General features: G+C 31.8%; 3 protein-coding genes across 3 annotated transcripts in view; 2 read left to right on the forward strand and 1 right to left on the reverse strand.

Annotated features, from left to right (window-relative positions):
* The first annotated feature begins 583 nt into the window (after positions 1 to 583).
* LOC106100738 (apoptosis inhibitor 5) lies at positions 584 to 4,992 on the forward strand. Its single transcript, XM_013279748.1, has 9 exons — positions 584 to 671; positions 851 to 964; positions 1,054 to 1,215; positions 1,497 to 1,841; positions 2,155 to 2,352; positions 2,649 to 2,840; positions 3,210 to 3,470; positions 3,774 to 3,938; positions 4,012 to 4,992. The coding sequence occupies exons 2-9, from the start codon at positions 890 to 892 to the stop codon at positions 4,273 to 4,275; spliced, it is 1,662 nt and encodes a 553-aa protein (XP_013135202.1). The 5' UTR covers positions 584 to 671; positions 851 to 889; the 3' UTR covers positions 4,276 to 4,992.
* Positions 4,993 to 5,201: 209 nt separating this feature from the next.
* LOC106100739 (mediator of RNA polymerase II transcription subunit 7) lies at positions 5,202 to 6,306 on the reverse strand. Its single transcript, XM_013279750.1, has 3 exons — positions 5,970 to 6,306; positions 5,593 to 5,861; positions 5,202 to 5,453 (listed from the first exon to the last, which is right to left on the reverse strand). The coding sequence occupies exons 1-3, from the start codon at positions 6,156 to 6,158 to the stop codon at positions 5,249 to 5,251; spliced, it is 663 nt and encodes a 220-aa protein (XP_013135204.1). The 5' UTR covers positions 6,159 to 6,306; the 3' UTR covers positions 5,202 to 5,248.
* Positions 6,307 to 6,866: 560 nt separating this feature from the next.
* Positions 6,867 to 12,755, forward strand: part of LOC106100644 (tyrosine-protein kinase Btk29A) — a 21,258-nt gene continuing 15,369 nt past the window's right edge. The window contains 2 exon segments of the mRNA XM_013279589.1: positions 6,867 to 6,984; positions 7,346 to 7,502. Coding sequence (XP_013135043.1) covers positions 7,353 to 7,502 — 150 coding nt within the window. The 5' untranslated portion in view covers positions 6,867 to 6,984; positions 7,346 to 7,352.

The raw sequence follows: 12,755 nt of genomic DNA on the forward strand, positions 1-12,755 counted from the left end.
AAACTACATAATTATACAATGCAAAAAGACGTAAGTACAGTCACATTAGACTAATAATGTGAAGTAATGATCCTTCTGATCACATTGTGTCCCACAAGTTGATTATCAAAAAACAAATTGTTCCCCCTGTGAAGTCGATCGCCAATCGAACTGAATTTTTTTTCAGTGGGCATTTCGAAGTTCGACCCTATGGAAATTTATTTTCCCATTGAGTCACGTCCAAAAATAATTGCACGTTATATAATGATTTGCAAAATAAAACAATCATTTTCAGCAATTTGGTAATGTTTTAATTTTTTAAGATTTCAAGTGATCAAACAAGATGGCGCCCTGTAATGGTGTGGCCATCGCACCACATAGTGTTAACAGATGTAAAAATCAAAACGTAATCTAACGTACATTGTATATTTATCAACAAGGTACCTTATCATATTTATGTAATTTAATTGAAGTAAATGATTAACTTTTATGAAAACAAGTGTAGTATTTTACTACACTTGTTTTCATTTTAGTAAAATACTACACTTGTTAAAACCTACTGTAATTATTTCTAAATTATGCAACACTGCAATTATAATTTTAGCCAATCGGTGCTATGCGTCATTCTAAGTCAAGCGTCAACTCAAAATGAGTGGATTATAATAACCTCTTTTGCGAAATTGTACCATAATGTAAGTTTGTATTTCGTAATTAAAGAATTTTTGCTATTTTTTGTTTGAAATGTTATGAAGAAGCAATATTGCAGCTTGGTTGGTCGTTGTGCTTTGTTCAAAGTTATATTTTTCAATCAGTTTAGTGTTTGTCGTTTGGTTTATCTAGGAAGTATTTGTATGGTATTGGCTTGTTACAGATTATCACATATATAAAAACGTGGATTTCTAATAACAAAATGTCGACTGATATTATTGAGAAGTTGTACCAGAATTACGGAATATTAGCTGATGCAAAAGAAGACATCTCTAAGGTAACGTAAGCAGACATTACTGTTATCGCTGTCTAATTCTTTGAATTCGATTTATGCTATTTCGTAACTGTTATTTATTATTCTTTTAGCATGAAAAAGAATATTTGGAGATTTTGGCGGCTGTAAAAGGATCCGATAAAGAAAAACGTTTAGCATCTCAGTTTATTGCTAAATTTTTTCACAGTTTTCCTAATCTTGCTGATCAGGCCATAGAAGCCCAATTCGATCTTTGTGAGGATGATGATGTTGCTGTAAGTATATAGGCTATTGTTATCATGGATTTACGTCATATTCTATGGTTTGAATATCCATTTATTCTGTTTTATCTAATTTATGAATTGAATACATTTTAGTAATCATAACCATAAATAAATCATAAATAGCAGCTTTCTATTTCATACAGGAACAGATAAGATTATATTGTTACTGTTTACATATAAAGTTTTCAACTATTGTCAAAATATATTTGAGCAGTTTAAAATGTAAACCATAGTTCAGAAGACATGAATATAAATCTAATCATCAATTCCAGATACGCAAGCAAGCAATTAAAGACTTGCCTACAATGTGCAAAACAAACAAAGAACACACTCAAAGGATTGCTGATATATTAGCACAACTATTACAATCCGAGGATGCAACTGAAATTAATGTTGTAACAAATTCATTATTGACTATATTGAAAGGTGACCCAAAAGGTACACTAGCTGGGTTATTTTCTCAAATACATCAAAGCACAGACAGTGAGGTTACCAATGAGATAGTCAGAGAAAGATGTATTAAGTTTTTGGCAACCAAAGTTAAACAACTTGGACGCGAAGTTATTAACAAAGAAGCAGAAGAATTGATTATTGTTGAATGCAAGAAAATCTTAGAGGTAAGTTATATTTCATACAATTAGATGTTCACATGTTCCATTCCGTTATAACTTTATATGAAAGTGAATTCCGAGGCGAGTCTAAAGCACTGAATATGTTTACCTTTTGTGTTATCACCCAATATTTGACATACATATTGTGTTCTCACTGTATACTAAAACTCGGATTAATGGACATTTTTTTATTACATGTCTTCAAAACAGCTTAACAGATCTTAATGAAATTTGTGATGTAGAATTTTATCTCGAAGGATATTGGCTACTTAATAAGTACTAACTTTTTTAATTATTCTACATAACAATCAATTTTCAGGATGTTGTAGCTGAAGAATTTGAGTACATCATGGAACTATTGACATGGTCTCGGCTGGGTAAAACACCAGCGGGAAAGAAGGAACTGGTGCAACTGGTGGCAGCTCTAGCATTGACTCCTGATGACTGGCACCCGGAAGATCCTGAATATATTGACAGAGTCATACAATGCTCCCAACATGCCCTACCATTTTTTTCTGTAAGTATTGATTTTTAATCAGGATTTAAAAACACCATGCTCACTAATCTATACTTCTATACTAATATTATAAAGTAGAAAAAATTGTATTTTTGAATTTTTGTATGTATTGAAAAAGTCAAAAATTACTGGGACAATTTTAAAAATTCTTTCACTATTAGAAAGTGATGGTTTCGCTGAGTAATATAGGCAATTACTAAATTTCACATGGATGAAGTTGTGAGCTAGTATTATTATTAGTCTTGTGTTAAAGTCTTCACATAACTTTGTTGGAATAATGCAAATTCTTTTTTTAGACTCAGGTGGATTCTACACAATTTGTCAATTTCTTTTGTGATCATATTTTGAAGAATTGGAGTAATGTAGCCACTACTGAAGGAAATGACATAAAACTGGAGCTGTTAAAGATTTTTGCTGAAATGACTGAATTTTGTGGTGATTTAGAAAATTTGCAAAGCAAAGTTGACACAGTTTATGATGTTTTAATGGTTGGTAAAATTTAAAACTATTTTTTTTTTTTGAGAAACTGTAGTCTCCAATGTTTTTAGATATATTTATGCAGTGTTGTAAAAATTCAATAGATAAAAGACAAAAAAAAGTATTGCGTTGAGTCATTTTTTGGCATAATTTCAAAGCCTCCAGGCTTCCATTTCTCCCATTGACCAATAGACTGACAGCCAAATATTATAATAAGTACTAAATTACCTGGAAATTTAAATATCTAAGATTGCTCACACTTCAACACCAAATTCCAATAACATTTTGATGTTTAGCAGATGATAAGCAGCTTGCAAAATGACGTGTTTTAGTTTAATTTCACAATTTGGCCATTGCACTAAATGTTATCTGTTTTACAGAATTATCTTCCAGAGGCGCCAGTTGAAGGTGAGGGTAATGATAAAAAGGAAGGTGAGAAAACAGAAGACTCCAAAAATGCGGAACCATCGTTACAATTCTCTCATGTGGAGTGCACTCTGTTCGCGCTCCACTCGCTGTGTAGGAAGTCACCAGAAGTGCTCAGCAGTGACCAAAATAAATTAAAAGCCCTACGTTTGAGACTGCAGTACACGGCAAGACTGACCCAAGGTTACATAAAGAAATTGAAGGAAGTAACAAATGTAAGAATGTCTTTTATTATAAAAAAAATCCTTTTCACAATGTATGGTTAAAATGCTGAATCCTATATTGATAAAATTTGGTGATCCCGGAAATAAGTTTATTTCCGTATACGCCCCTTCTCACTCCATGTTCCTTTTGTAATGGTGAAGTGTATTGAAATTTGGCACAGATATAGAACAGTTACTAGTAACATTAGGATTTTTAATTTTATTCTGTGCAGACTAAATTGCTGGCTTTTATGACCATATTAAAGCACCTAGTATATGAATATAAAATGATTTACTTGGTTATTTTTTCTACAGAGCAAGAAACCTTCAACTGAAATGACAGAAGAAAATAAATTAAAAATTACAGCTTTGAATACAACTTCGAACATCAACACTCTCATTCGTGATATATTCCGTACGCCGCCCAGTTTTAAGAGCAAAGTGCAATTATCATTCCATACAAAGAAGTCGGAAAAAGAGGTTTGTAAACTAATCCCGTGTCATAAATGTTAAATCGAAACAAACTTCAAACTAATTTTATGTTTTTTTCTAGGCTGTAACTGTACAATCGGATGAAAAAGAAACCGACTCTGCTGGTCAAAAACGCCATCAACCAATTACCTTTGACAAAGGAGATAAAGAATCTCCAGTGAAAAGAGCAAGAAGTGGTGACAGAAATATTAAAATGTATACACCACCGTCTGGAAAATATAGTTCACGATTGAGCAATACCAACTCTGGTAGAGGGAGAGGGGGTTATGGTAGGAGGGACTTCCGAAACAATGGTGCCCCCTTTAGAAGGCGCAGCAATTATTAATTGCCAATTAAAAAAAAAACATGGAAAACAGTTATCATAATTGATTCGATATAATTTTACAAACACCAATCTATTACAAATATATAATAGAATGGTTTATTTATCAAGAAATATAATAATTTTAATTATACATTATTTGACAAATAATGTATTATGAATTCCTCAAGACATTATTGATTTTAGTTTGTGTTGAGTTTGGTCTTGGTTGTTTGTCCGTTTCAGCTTCAACAATGGTACAGAAACAAGATGTCTTCTTTCTTCATCCACAGCTAATAACCTATCTCCCTATATGTAGTCACAGGTCTCTCGACTCTAGCATCTAAAAAGTAAGTATGAGTACTTGGTTAGGTCCTAGAATTAAGATGCAAAGATTTTGATGCCTCTCATGGATAAAGTATCTTCTAAGTATGTAAGTATATAATGTAGGTTTTTAATAATTTGTAGATTTGTGTCCTGAATCCTGACATATGGAAATAAGCAGCACTACAGTTCTAGTAAGTAAATATGGTATTTAGTAATTTAATAATTACTAATTTTATTTTATTATAGATTTCCCGCCTACTGTGAATCAGCGCCCATTCCGGACTCAACTGTTTTTGGAAAGGTTTTTAATTTCAGATTACTTCTAGAACCTGTTTTTATTACCACAGAAATTTCGTGAAGATTCCTTTTCTTCATATTGTGCCGCTATTCTATTAATACAATTAATATAAAAAATGTATTTGTTTCATTTTACCTATGCCCAACACTATAATTATTAAGCCCAATGTTATAATTTTTGATACACTAAAATGAAAATATACATCTTTAAATTGTTATTCAATTAAATTATTTTGTGCATTTACAAAGCATTCTGAAATTTCATTAATAGATAATGTTTTATCAAATTCAATATTATATTTAAAAGCAGAAAGAAACAAGATTTATAACTGATGAAATCATAAATATAACTTTATTCTAGGCAGGGAAACACTCATCGCATATTATCAATAACATTACACATTATAAGATCCAGTTCATAAAAGGAGTCCACATTAGCATTAGCACTTTGACTACAATCCATTTGTTCCAATATCTCAGTTGGCATTTTGAAATTCGATTCAATTTCATTTTGATCTGGTAAACTTTGAAGAGCATTTTGTAATATGTCTTGAACCTTATCTAAATGTTTCTGAAATCTGAAAAAAATTAAGAAACATATAAATACACTTCAACCATAAATAGCACCAGTTGTTTAACTACATTTGTAACCTTGCTAATAGTATTAGATGATAATTTTTGACTTAATGTACAGTCATATAGTACAACAAAACTTACCTCATTGCTGTCTCAACCCGTTGCCTTTTTTGTAGTTCCATCATAACTCTAAGGGTCTCTCTTGCTTGATGTGGCCTGAACTCATTTAACAAATGATGAATGTGTATGAACAGCAAGCTTAGATCTTCAACCTTTTCAGCTCTCTTAGGTGAATCCGGACAATGAACAAGTAAATCTAACAGATCTAAAAAGTTAACTAATAAGGAGTGGTTCAGTTTCTTTAGCTCACGGCGTCTTTCAAAATGCATTGGATATAACCGACGAAAGCCCTGAAATTATAATATGGTATTGTTCATATCAATATAAAATATAAAAATAATATTTAGATGTATTCACACTCGTTTCGAAAACTTATTATTATAGTTCTTGTAACTTACTTGGCTTTCTAATGATCTTATTATGGTATCATCAGCATTGAAGGCATGTCCAAACATTGAATAAGAATCATGGATAGGACGTGGTGGAAGTGGTGCTCGATTTCTGCGTACATTATCATCGGTATAAAAGTTTATATACTGCATTGGTGGCAATGGTAAGGAACTGACTTGAGCAGTATCAGAAGACATTTTGAAATTAAGATTAAGCAACTAAGATTATTAAAAGATTATCGAGACACAAAGAACGAATGTTCAGAATTAAGAAACTTAAATAAATCGGGTTGTATAATTTGATAATTCTTTCTTCGCTTTATAATACAAAAATAGTTTGTCTTCAACAATGAAAATTATCGGTGACATTGACATTGACAGACAGGTCTTAAAACTCTATGACTATGATTAACAAAGAGTGCGTAGCGTTGTTATGTTTTGATTAAATAGAAGTATGAGGCCAACGAGCAATATTACTTTATTAACCTCCATGGACATCCCTGTCTAAAGCGCAAAAGCCTAAATTGAAAAAATAAACAAGTTTGAAACCTGAAGTGAAACTTCATCCTAGTGACCGGTTTACATTATTCCAATCCAGCGATTATAATTAGCGTTGAAATACAACATGGAATAATGTAACACACACAAAACGCACTTGCGGTAATCCCATATCTTCTTGACTGTAGATTACATACTATGTTGGACATTCCAGTGCTATACCAATACTGACATACCCACATTACTTCGCATTCGTTGAGCCTATTTTTGACGATTCGACAGCTTTTACTGGATTTGAATGTGAAAACCGGGCATAAATCTTAAATATTGTCTATGGATCTTTCGTGTCTTTGGTTTTCGTCTTGTCCGATTTCGTTTCGCGATTTTTTTCTTATCTGTCTAAAGAGTTGTTATGGTGGTGATTGTATTTTTGTGTTGTTTTGGTTTTGAGTGACTAATTAATAGAACTTTTGAATTTATTTAATTCCTAAGTAAAATTACAATGTGCTGGAGTTAATTCTGACAGGTGTTAATTTTTAAACAAACTCATTAATTATTTTTGAGAGCCGGTCCTAAGGCCGGTTGTTGTTTCATGTTCTTTCCTGATTCATTTTATGGCGAACGATTTTTTTTAACTTAACTGAAAATGTATAACATTATATGGTATATCCCTGTAGATGTCTGTATTCTAAAAAGCTAAATTATGTAATTTATTACTTCTAATTTCTAGTTGATCAAAGGATTTTTTTTTTGATATCGTAAAAATCGAACATGTCCATAATTCCCGACCTGGTAAATTTAGTTACAGTCTTTACATATATATGGTTTTTTAATTGAAATATTAGTCTGTAACATTTAGTATAAGGCTTTTTATTATGTTGTTCCAGTTTTAAAATGTCTACCAAAGAGGAAGATGAGGTGATATGCCAAACTTTTATGATAAAAAGATCTCAAAACAAGAAACTTTTCACACCGGTTAATTACCGAAAAAGATTCTTGGTTCTAACAAAGAAAGCTCTTATTTATTACGACTCTGATAATCAGGTGAGTAATAACAAAATGTTATCTATACCTTTAAATTATAAGATTGCATAGTTAGAAAACTTAAATTATTACAAACATATTTTTTTTTTCATGCTTGCCAGGATTACTAATAGTCACTAAGGTATGAGGAATGTGATCTGTAAATTGTTTGGTCCTATTATTCTTAAACAAATTTGTAACAAATGTATGTGTAAAATGTAAGCTTATTGTGCAAAGGTGTGTTAAATCATTTTTAAATGTTTTATTCCTGTTTATTCCTTTATGCATGTGATAGTAATAGTTCTGTATAGAAATATAAAATATTATTTCTGTTAATATTTATAAACAATCAAACACATCATTTGTATCCCTGTGGGGTAGGTGACAATAAGTTACCTTAAGGTGCAGGCTGGTTGCACCACTCACCTCCTCCCCATTTACCTATGCATTTATGTGTATGGATCACTCACAATGATAATAAAATAATAGGCTTAAGTAAAGTGGAGAAGTTCATAAAACTGAAATTTTAAAAATATTAATGTTTAATTATGAAAAAATTAGAATTATAAATAACGGGTGATCACTAGTTGTTACTAGTGGTTATTTACTATATAAAAAAATAATTTGTTGTACTAGAACTTTTAAGAGATTATCAGTTGCAGTAGTAATGGTGTGAAATTAGACTAATATACCATTTTGTGCATAGGCTTAAATAATTGTAAATAAAAAAAAATATTACCCTAACTTAGGGTAGGCTACAAGCCCCTCTGTGGGGCTGTGTGAGTGAGCTGGTGATGAAAAAAATTAAAATGTGGTAGAAGAATAAATTTTTCACTGTGAATTTAATATGGTTTAAAGCTTTCAAAGTGTTTTAATTGTGTTGTTATTGACTGTTTCAATATGATTATTTAATTATAGTAGACTTCGTATTTCGTGACCACCATACTATTAGTTTGAATAGAGATTTGTAGTTTTTTTGTGTACCACACCACAAGTTTCAAGATTCCTTTTGTTTGACATACCTTTTAATGACTCATGCTCATTCCGAAGTAACATAATTACTTACTGGTCTTTCATAGGTTTAGATTTACAAGTTATTTTATTTAATAACTAACGGTTGCTTGCAACTTCAACCATGTGAAAAAAATAATAAAAAGTATAGTACTCATGGATAACATAGCTGTTTTATGGTGAAGGATTTTTGAAATTGGGCTAATAGGTTTTGAGTAATTGGAATTCAAACAAAAATACAGATTTTTTTCTCTTTATAATAGTATAGATTTAAATTCATTATTATTAAATAGCGATTAGGTAAGATAAGCAAGTAGGCATTATTACTTAGCAATTAGGTATTAAAAGTTGCCAATAAATATGGCAAAATTTATTGGCTATTTTCAATACCTTAGGCCTGTTTGGTTGGCAAGTTTACATCTCTCAAGGTGACATTCTAATGTTGTGTATTAGTAAAATCAGGGTCTGATATTACAAGTATCGTGTCGTAAAAGCGTTTGTTTTATTAACTTCCAGAATGATTTGTATGTTATATGTTCTTCGGATAGCTCGATAATATAAGCGGTTATAGAAATGTTGCTAGACGCGTGCGATAAACCGGAAGATATAGAATTAGTCATTGGGCACAGCCGGTCGCGTCAACTACTGATACTGCGCGCCTCGCACCAGGAAACGCTAACAGGATTAAGGAAGGGGTTACAAAACATCCCGAATGAATACAATCGATGCATAGTTAAACTATTTTTTAATATGACAAATAAGTAATTTTTTTAAGATCTTATTCGACTTTTATATATTTTTTTCGTAACACGAATCGTTTATCCTTCATACCAGTGTTACCAGTAACTAATCCCTGGTTTTCATTTGAGTTTTGAACAACGAAAGCATTTGATACATCATTTGTGCCACATCTCACTAATATTATTAATGCGAAAGTTTAGATGGATGAATGGATGGATGGATGTTTGGTAGAGTTTGTAGCCTAAACTGCTATACTTATCTCGATGGTATTTGGCGTACAGGGACACATAGGGTACTTTTTTTCGAATTTCACGCGGACAGAATTGCGGCCAAAAGCTAGTCACGAATAATTAATTCGTAACTCTCACATTAATCAAATTACCCAATAATCTATATATAGTCTTTGTCTACAAAGTACATGTTAATAATAATTAATGAATTGCCTCATAAATATGTAAATAACAAAAGAACTCTGCAATCGAAATACTTTAGCAAATAAATTGATCAAATAATGAATAGCCGCAGTCGTCAGAGATATGCTTTTACTATCAATAACCCATGAAATTCGACTATTGGAACACTTGTATTGAAAAATATATTATCTCTATTATTTCAAGGAGAATAATAGGGATGACAAGACATTGCCTTACAACTCTTTAAATGGAAACCCAGTAGTACAAGTCAAACATAGTTATTGAATATGATTGACGTAACATAAAATTTAATGAGTGTGTATTAAATTATAATGGTGGTGATATCACTTTATTAAAAAAAATTCAAGGTACATCCTATTTCTCAAATTTCAATACGCAATATCTTAGAAGCAGTATTTGTTATTATTGGCCACTATATACGAAACTTTGTAATGATGTAAGAATTGATGTCTTCTATATTCAGTCAGGTTCTGATGGGGAGATTATGATAAAAAAACTTGCAAACTGTCGTAGTTCCATTGTGCGGTTTAAAGAGCTCTTGAGAAGCCTTTGAAATACGAACAAAAGCTTGATAACAGAGAAAGCGGAAGATAGAATCGATGAGTCCGGGATAAAATGCAAATTAGATTTTTTTAACGACAATAATTCGCAAAGTGTAAAAAATCATTTTTGTTAACATTTTACATGTCAATGATTTAAAAATTTAACTGCTCTTATTATTTGGCCTTAACTCTAAGCTTGTGCTTGTAGCTTCTCTCATGTTGATACACTTTATCTGCGTACGTATCCTGCGTAAATGGAGATAGAATGCGATGTAGAGTTTCACACTAAATTAACTATAACGCCAGCGGTGTTTGATATTTTCTGCTAGTCCTGTTTTTTTGTACATTTTCGTATATGATTTGCAAATATTATTAATTGTTTCAAATATCGTACAAATCTTTGGATTTTAATCAAAAATGTCGCTTCGAATATATGGCGGAGTCGAAGTGTGAGTAGGGTTCCGCGCATGTGCGGTTTGGGCGTGTCTGTCGGTCGTGGCCGCTTGCCGGCAGTTCCGCACCGGCACCGGCGTCTGTACCCACACACTCTGCAGCTCTTCTGCTACTCTGGTACTGGTAATATATTTTATTACATCTTTTCTGATATGCTTTATATGTATTATACATATACGTAGATTGGTTTCCGCTTTTTCATTAAAGATCAATGAACCCATAGATGAAATTACGCGTTTCCATTTTCTGAGCAACCTACGCAAAACATTTATGGTTATAACTAAAAAAGGTGCGGTTTGTGTATTAACAATAGTGGTTTTATCTAGTTTTAGTAATTAAAGCACAAATCAATTATCTATGACTTTGATGAAATGTAATCGATTAGTTTGTAGGCCCCATATTTAGTACTCGTAACATTATTTCGCCAAAACAAATGAATCGTGTTAAAAGATTATACCGGCTTTTCATAGTAGTAAGCTGTTTATACATAAGTTATGCTGCTTGATTTTAATATTGATTCATTAGTGAACCTTCTAGAAGATTTTTAGAGGATTTTGTTATTCACAACAATACTTAAATAATTGGAGAGTTGTCTTCTAGACTAAAACACGATTATTTGAGATACATTTGTATGTGCAATAAATCGTAAGAAGCTGTGATAAGTAACGACGGAAACGTATAATACTTAAAACCATATTATTTATTGCATTTTATTAATATTTGGATTGTATTTATATCATATTTTGCTTGAAATTATCCCAAACTATAGGCAGAAACTTATTATCTTTATTTAAACAAAGTTAAAAGAGTTATCTAAGCTAAAATACAACATAGTTTACGTTATTCCTTTTACTACATAGCCTGTGTTTGCTCGTCGGGAAACGATGTAAGATATAACACGTAGAAAGTAGACATCGTGTTCAAATCTTGTGATAAACAAAAGCCCTTTATTACGAAAGAACAAACATTGATGCAATCCATTATTCTTATTGGAATAGAGAACTTGAATGAGGTATAGTGGAATCACTCGTCATAACAGGCGTGGGGGAACGACCCTCCGTTAACGTAAGCGCGGGTCGCGGTTTCTGTTCACACAGTCCCCGTCACACTAACATAGGGTTGCCGGTAACTTAAAAAGTAGCTTATAGCTTGGCACTAAGAATACATTTTTTGATATTTATTTTCTTGTTCATTTGTTTAATTCTAAGATCATAGCTGAAAATACGAATGACAAATACAATTCAAAATCAGTTAATCCGTTGAGGTTAAAAGCTGCCACGATAAAATGCTATTTAACGGAGGAATTAAATCTATAATATTCTATGTATCCTTTATTTATTACGTTTTTAACTTGAGTAATAAGCAAAGTAAGTAAAGCACAAGCATATAGTAAATGAGTGCCTAAGGGTAACCTATAGTCACATATTTTCGCTTGCTTTTTCCATTCGAGATAAAATATTGAACGTCCATGTGGCGGGTGCAGTGATATGAGCAATTACTACAGAGTACCCTCAGCGCGCGCGCTAATTGTTCTTGAAGGGGCCTCTACGTCCTCTCCCATTTTGTTTTCCCTTTTGTCTTTGTGACTAGGATTGACGGTATATACTTTTGTTTCTTTTATTTGTTGCACGAACTTATGCGGCAATGTGGTCGAAAAAGTTGAGATGAAAAAGAAAACTTCCATAACTTCCAGAAATATCAGAGCAGAAAGCAAGTGGAGCTTTTGAATTTGTACTTCGCTATCTCCGTCTGAATCAAATTAGCAACCCGTCAAGAGCGTTAATTACGTACCTACCTTCTCCAACTTTTGCCAGTTTATATTCTGAATTTAGCTCTTTTTTTAATAAATCCATCAATTGAGTTAATTAAATGTCAATGTGAATTAAGTTTTAGAATAAAATGCAATTTAAAATTTCTGGTATTTATGAATTAACCAGAAGAGGTTTGTACTTTTACTACTGTCATTTTAAACTCCAACTTCCTAAAAAAATTTAGACGCACTCGCTTTTATGTACAGAACTTAATTAAGACATGTTTTATCATTATAACGTCATTGTTATAAGTTAATACTTCGGTAATGCTAAGTTATGGAT

The sequence above is a fragment of the Papilio polytes genome, unplaced genomic scaffold (genome assembly GCF_000836215.1).
Source record: "Papilio polytes unplaced genomic scaffold, Ppol_1.0 DF824047.1, whole genome shotgun sequence".
NCBI lineage: Eukaryota > Metazoa > Arthropoda > Insecta > Lepidoptera > Papilionidae > Papilio > Papilio polytes.

Bases quoted from the DNA above. Each gene is read 5' to 3' on its own strand.
- LOC106100738 (XM_013279748.1), top strand. From the start codon at position 890: ATGTCGACTGATATTATTGAGAAGTTGTACCAGAATTACGGAATATTA. The intron at 1,842-2,154 runs GTAAGTTATATT...ATCAATTTTCAG, and splicing joins AATGCAAGAAAATCTTAGAG to GATGTTGTAGCTGAAGAATT. The intron at 2,353-2,648 runs GTAAGTATTGAT...TTCTTTTTTTAG, and splicing joins ATGCCCTACCATTTTTTTCT to ACTCAGGTGGATTCTACACA.
- LOC106100739 (XM_013279750.1), bottom strand. From the start codon at position 6,158: ATGTCTTCTGATACTGCTCAAGTCAGTTCCTTACCATTGCCACCAATG. The intron at 5,862-5,969 runs GTAAGTTACAAG...TTATAATTTCAG, and splicing joins TAAGATCATTAGAAAGCCAA to GGCTTTCGTCGGTTATATCC. The intron at 5,454-5,592 runs GTAAGTTTTGTT...AATTTTTTTCAG, and splicing joins CGGGTTGAGACAGCAATGAG to ATTTCAGAAACATTTAGATA.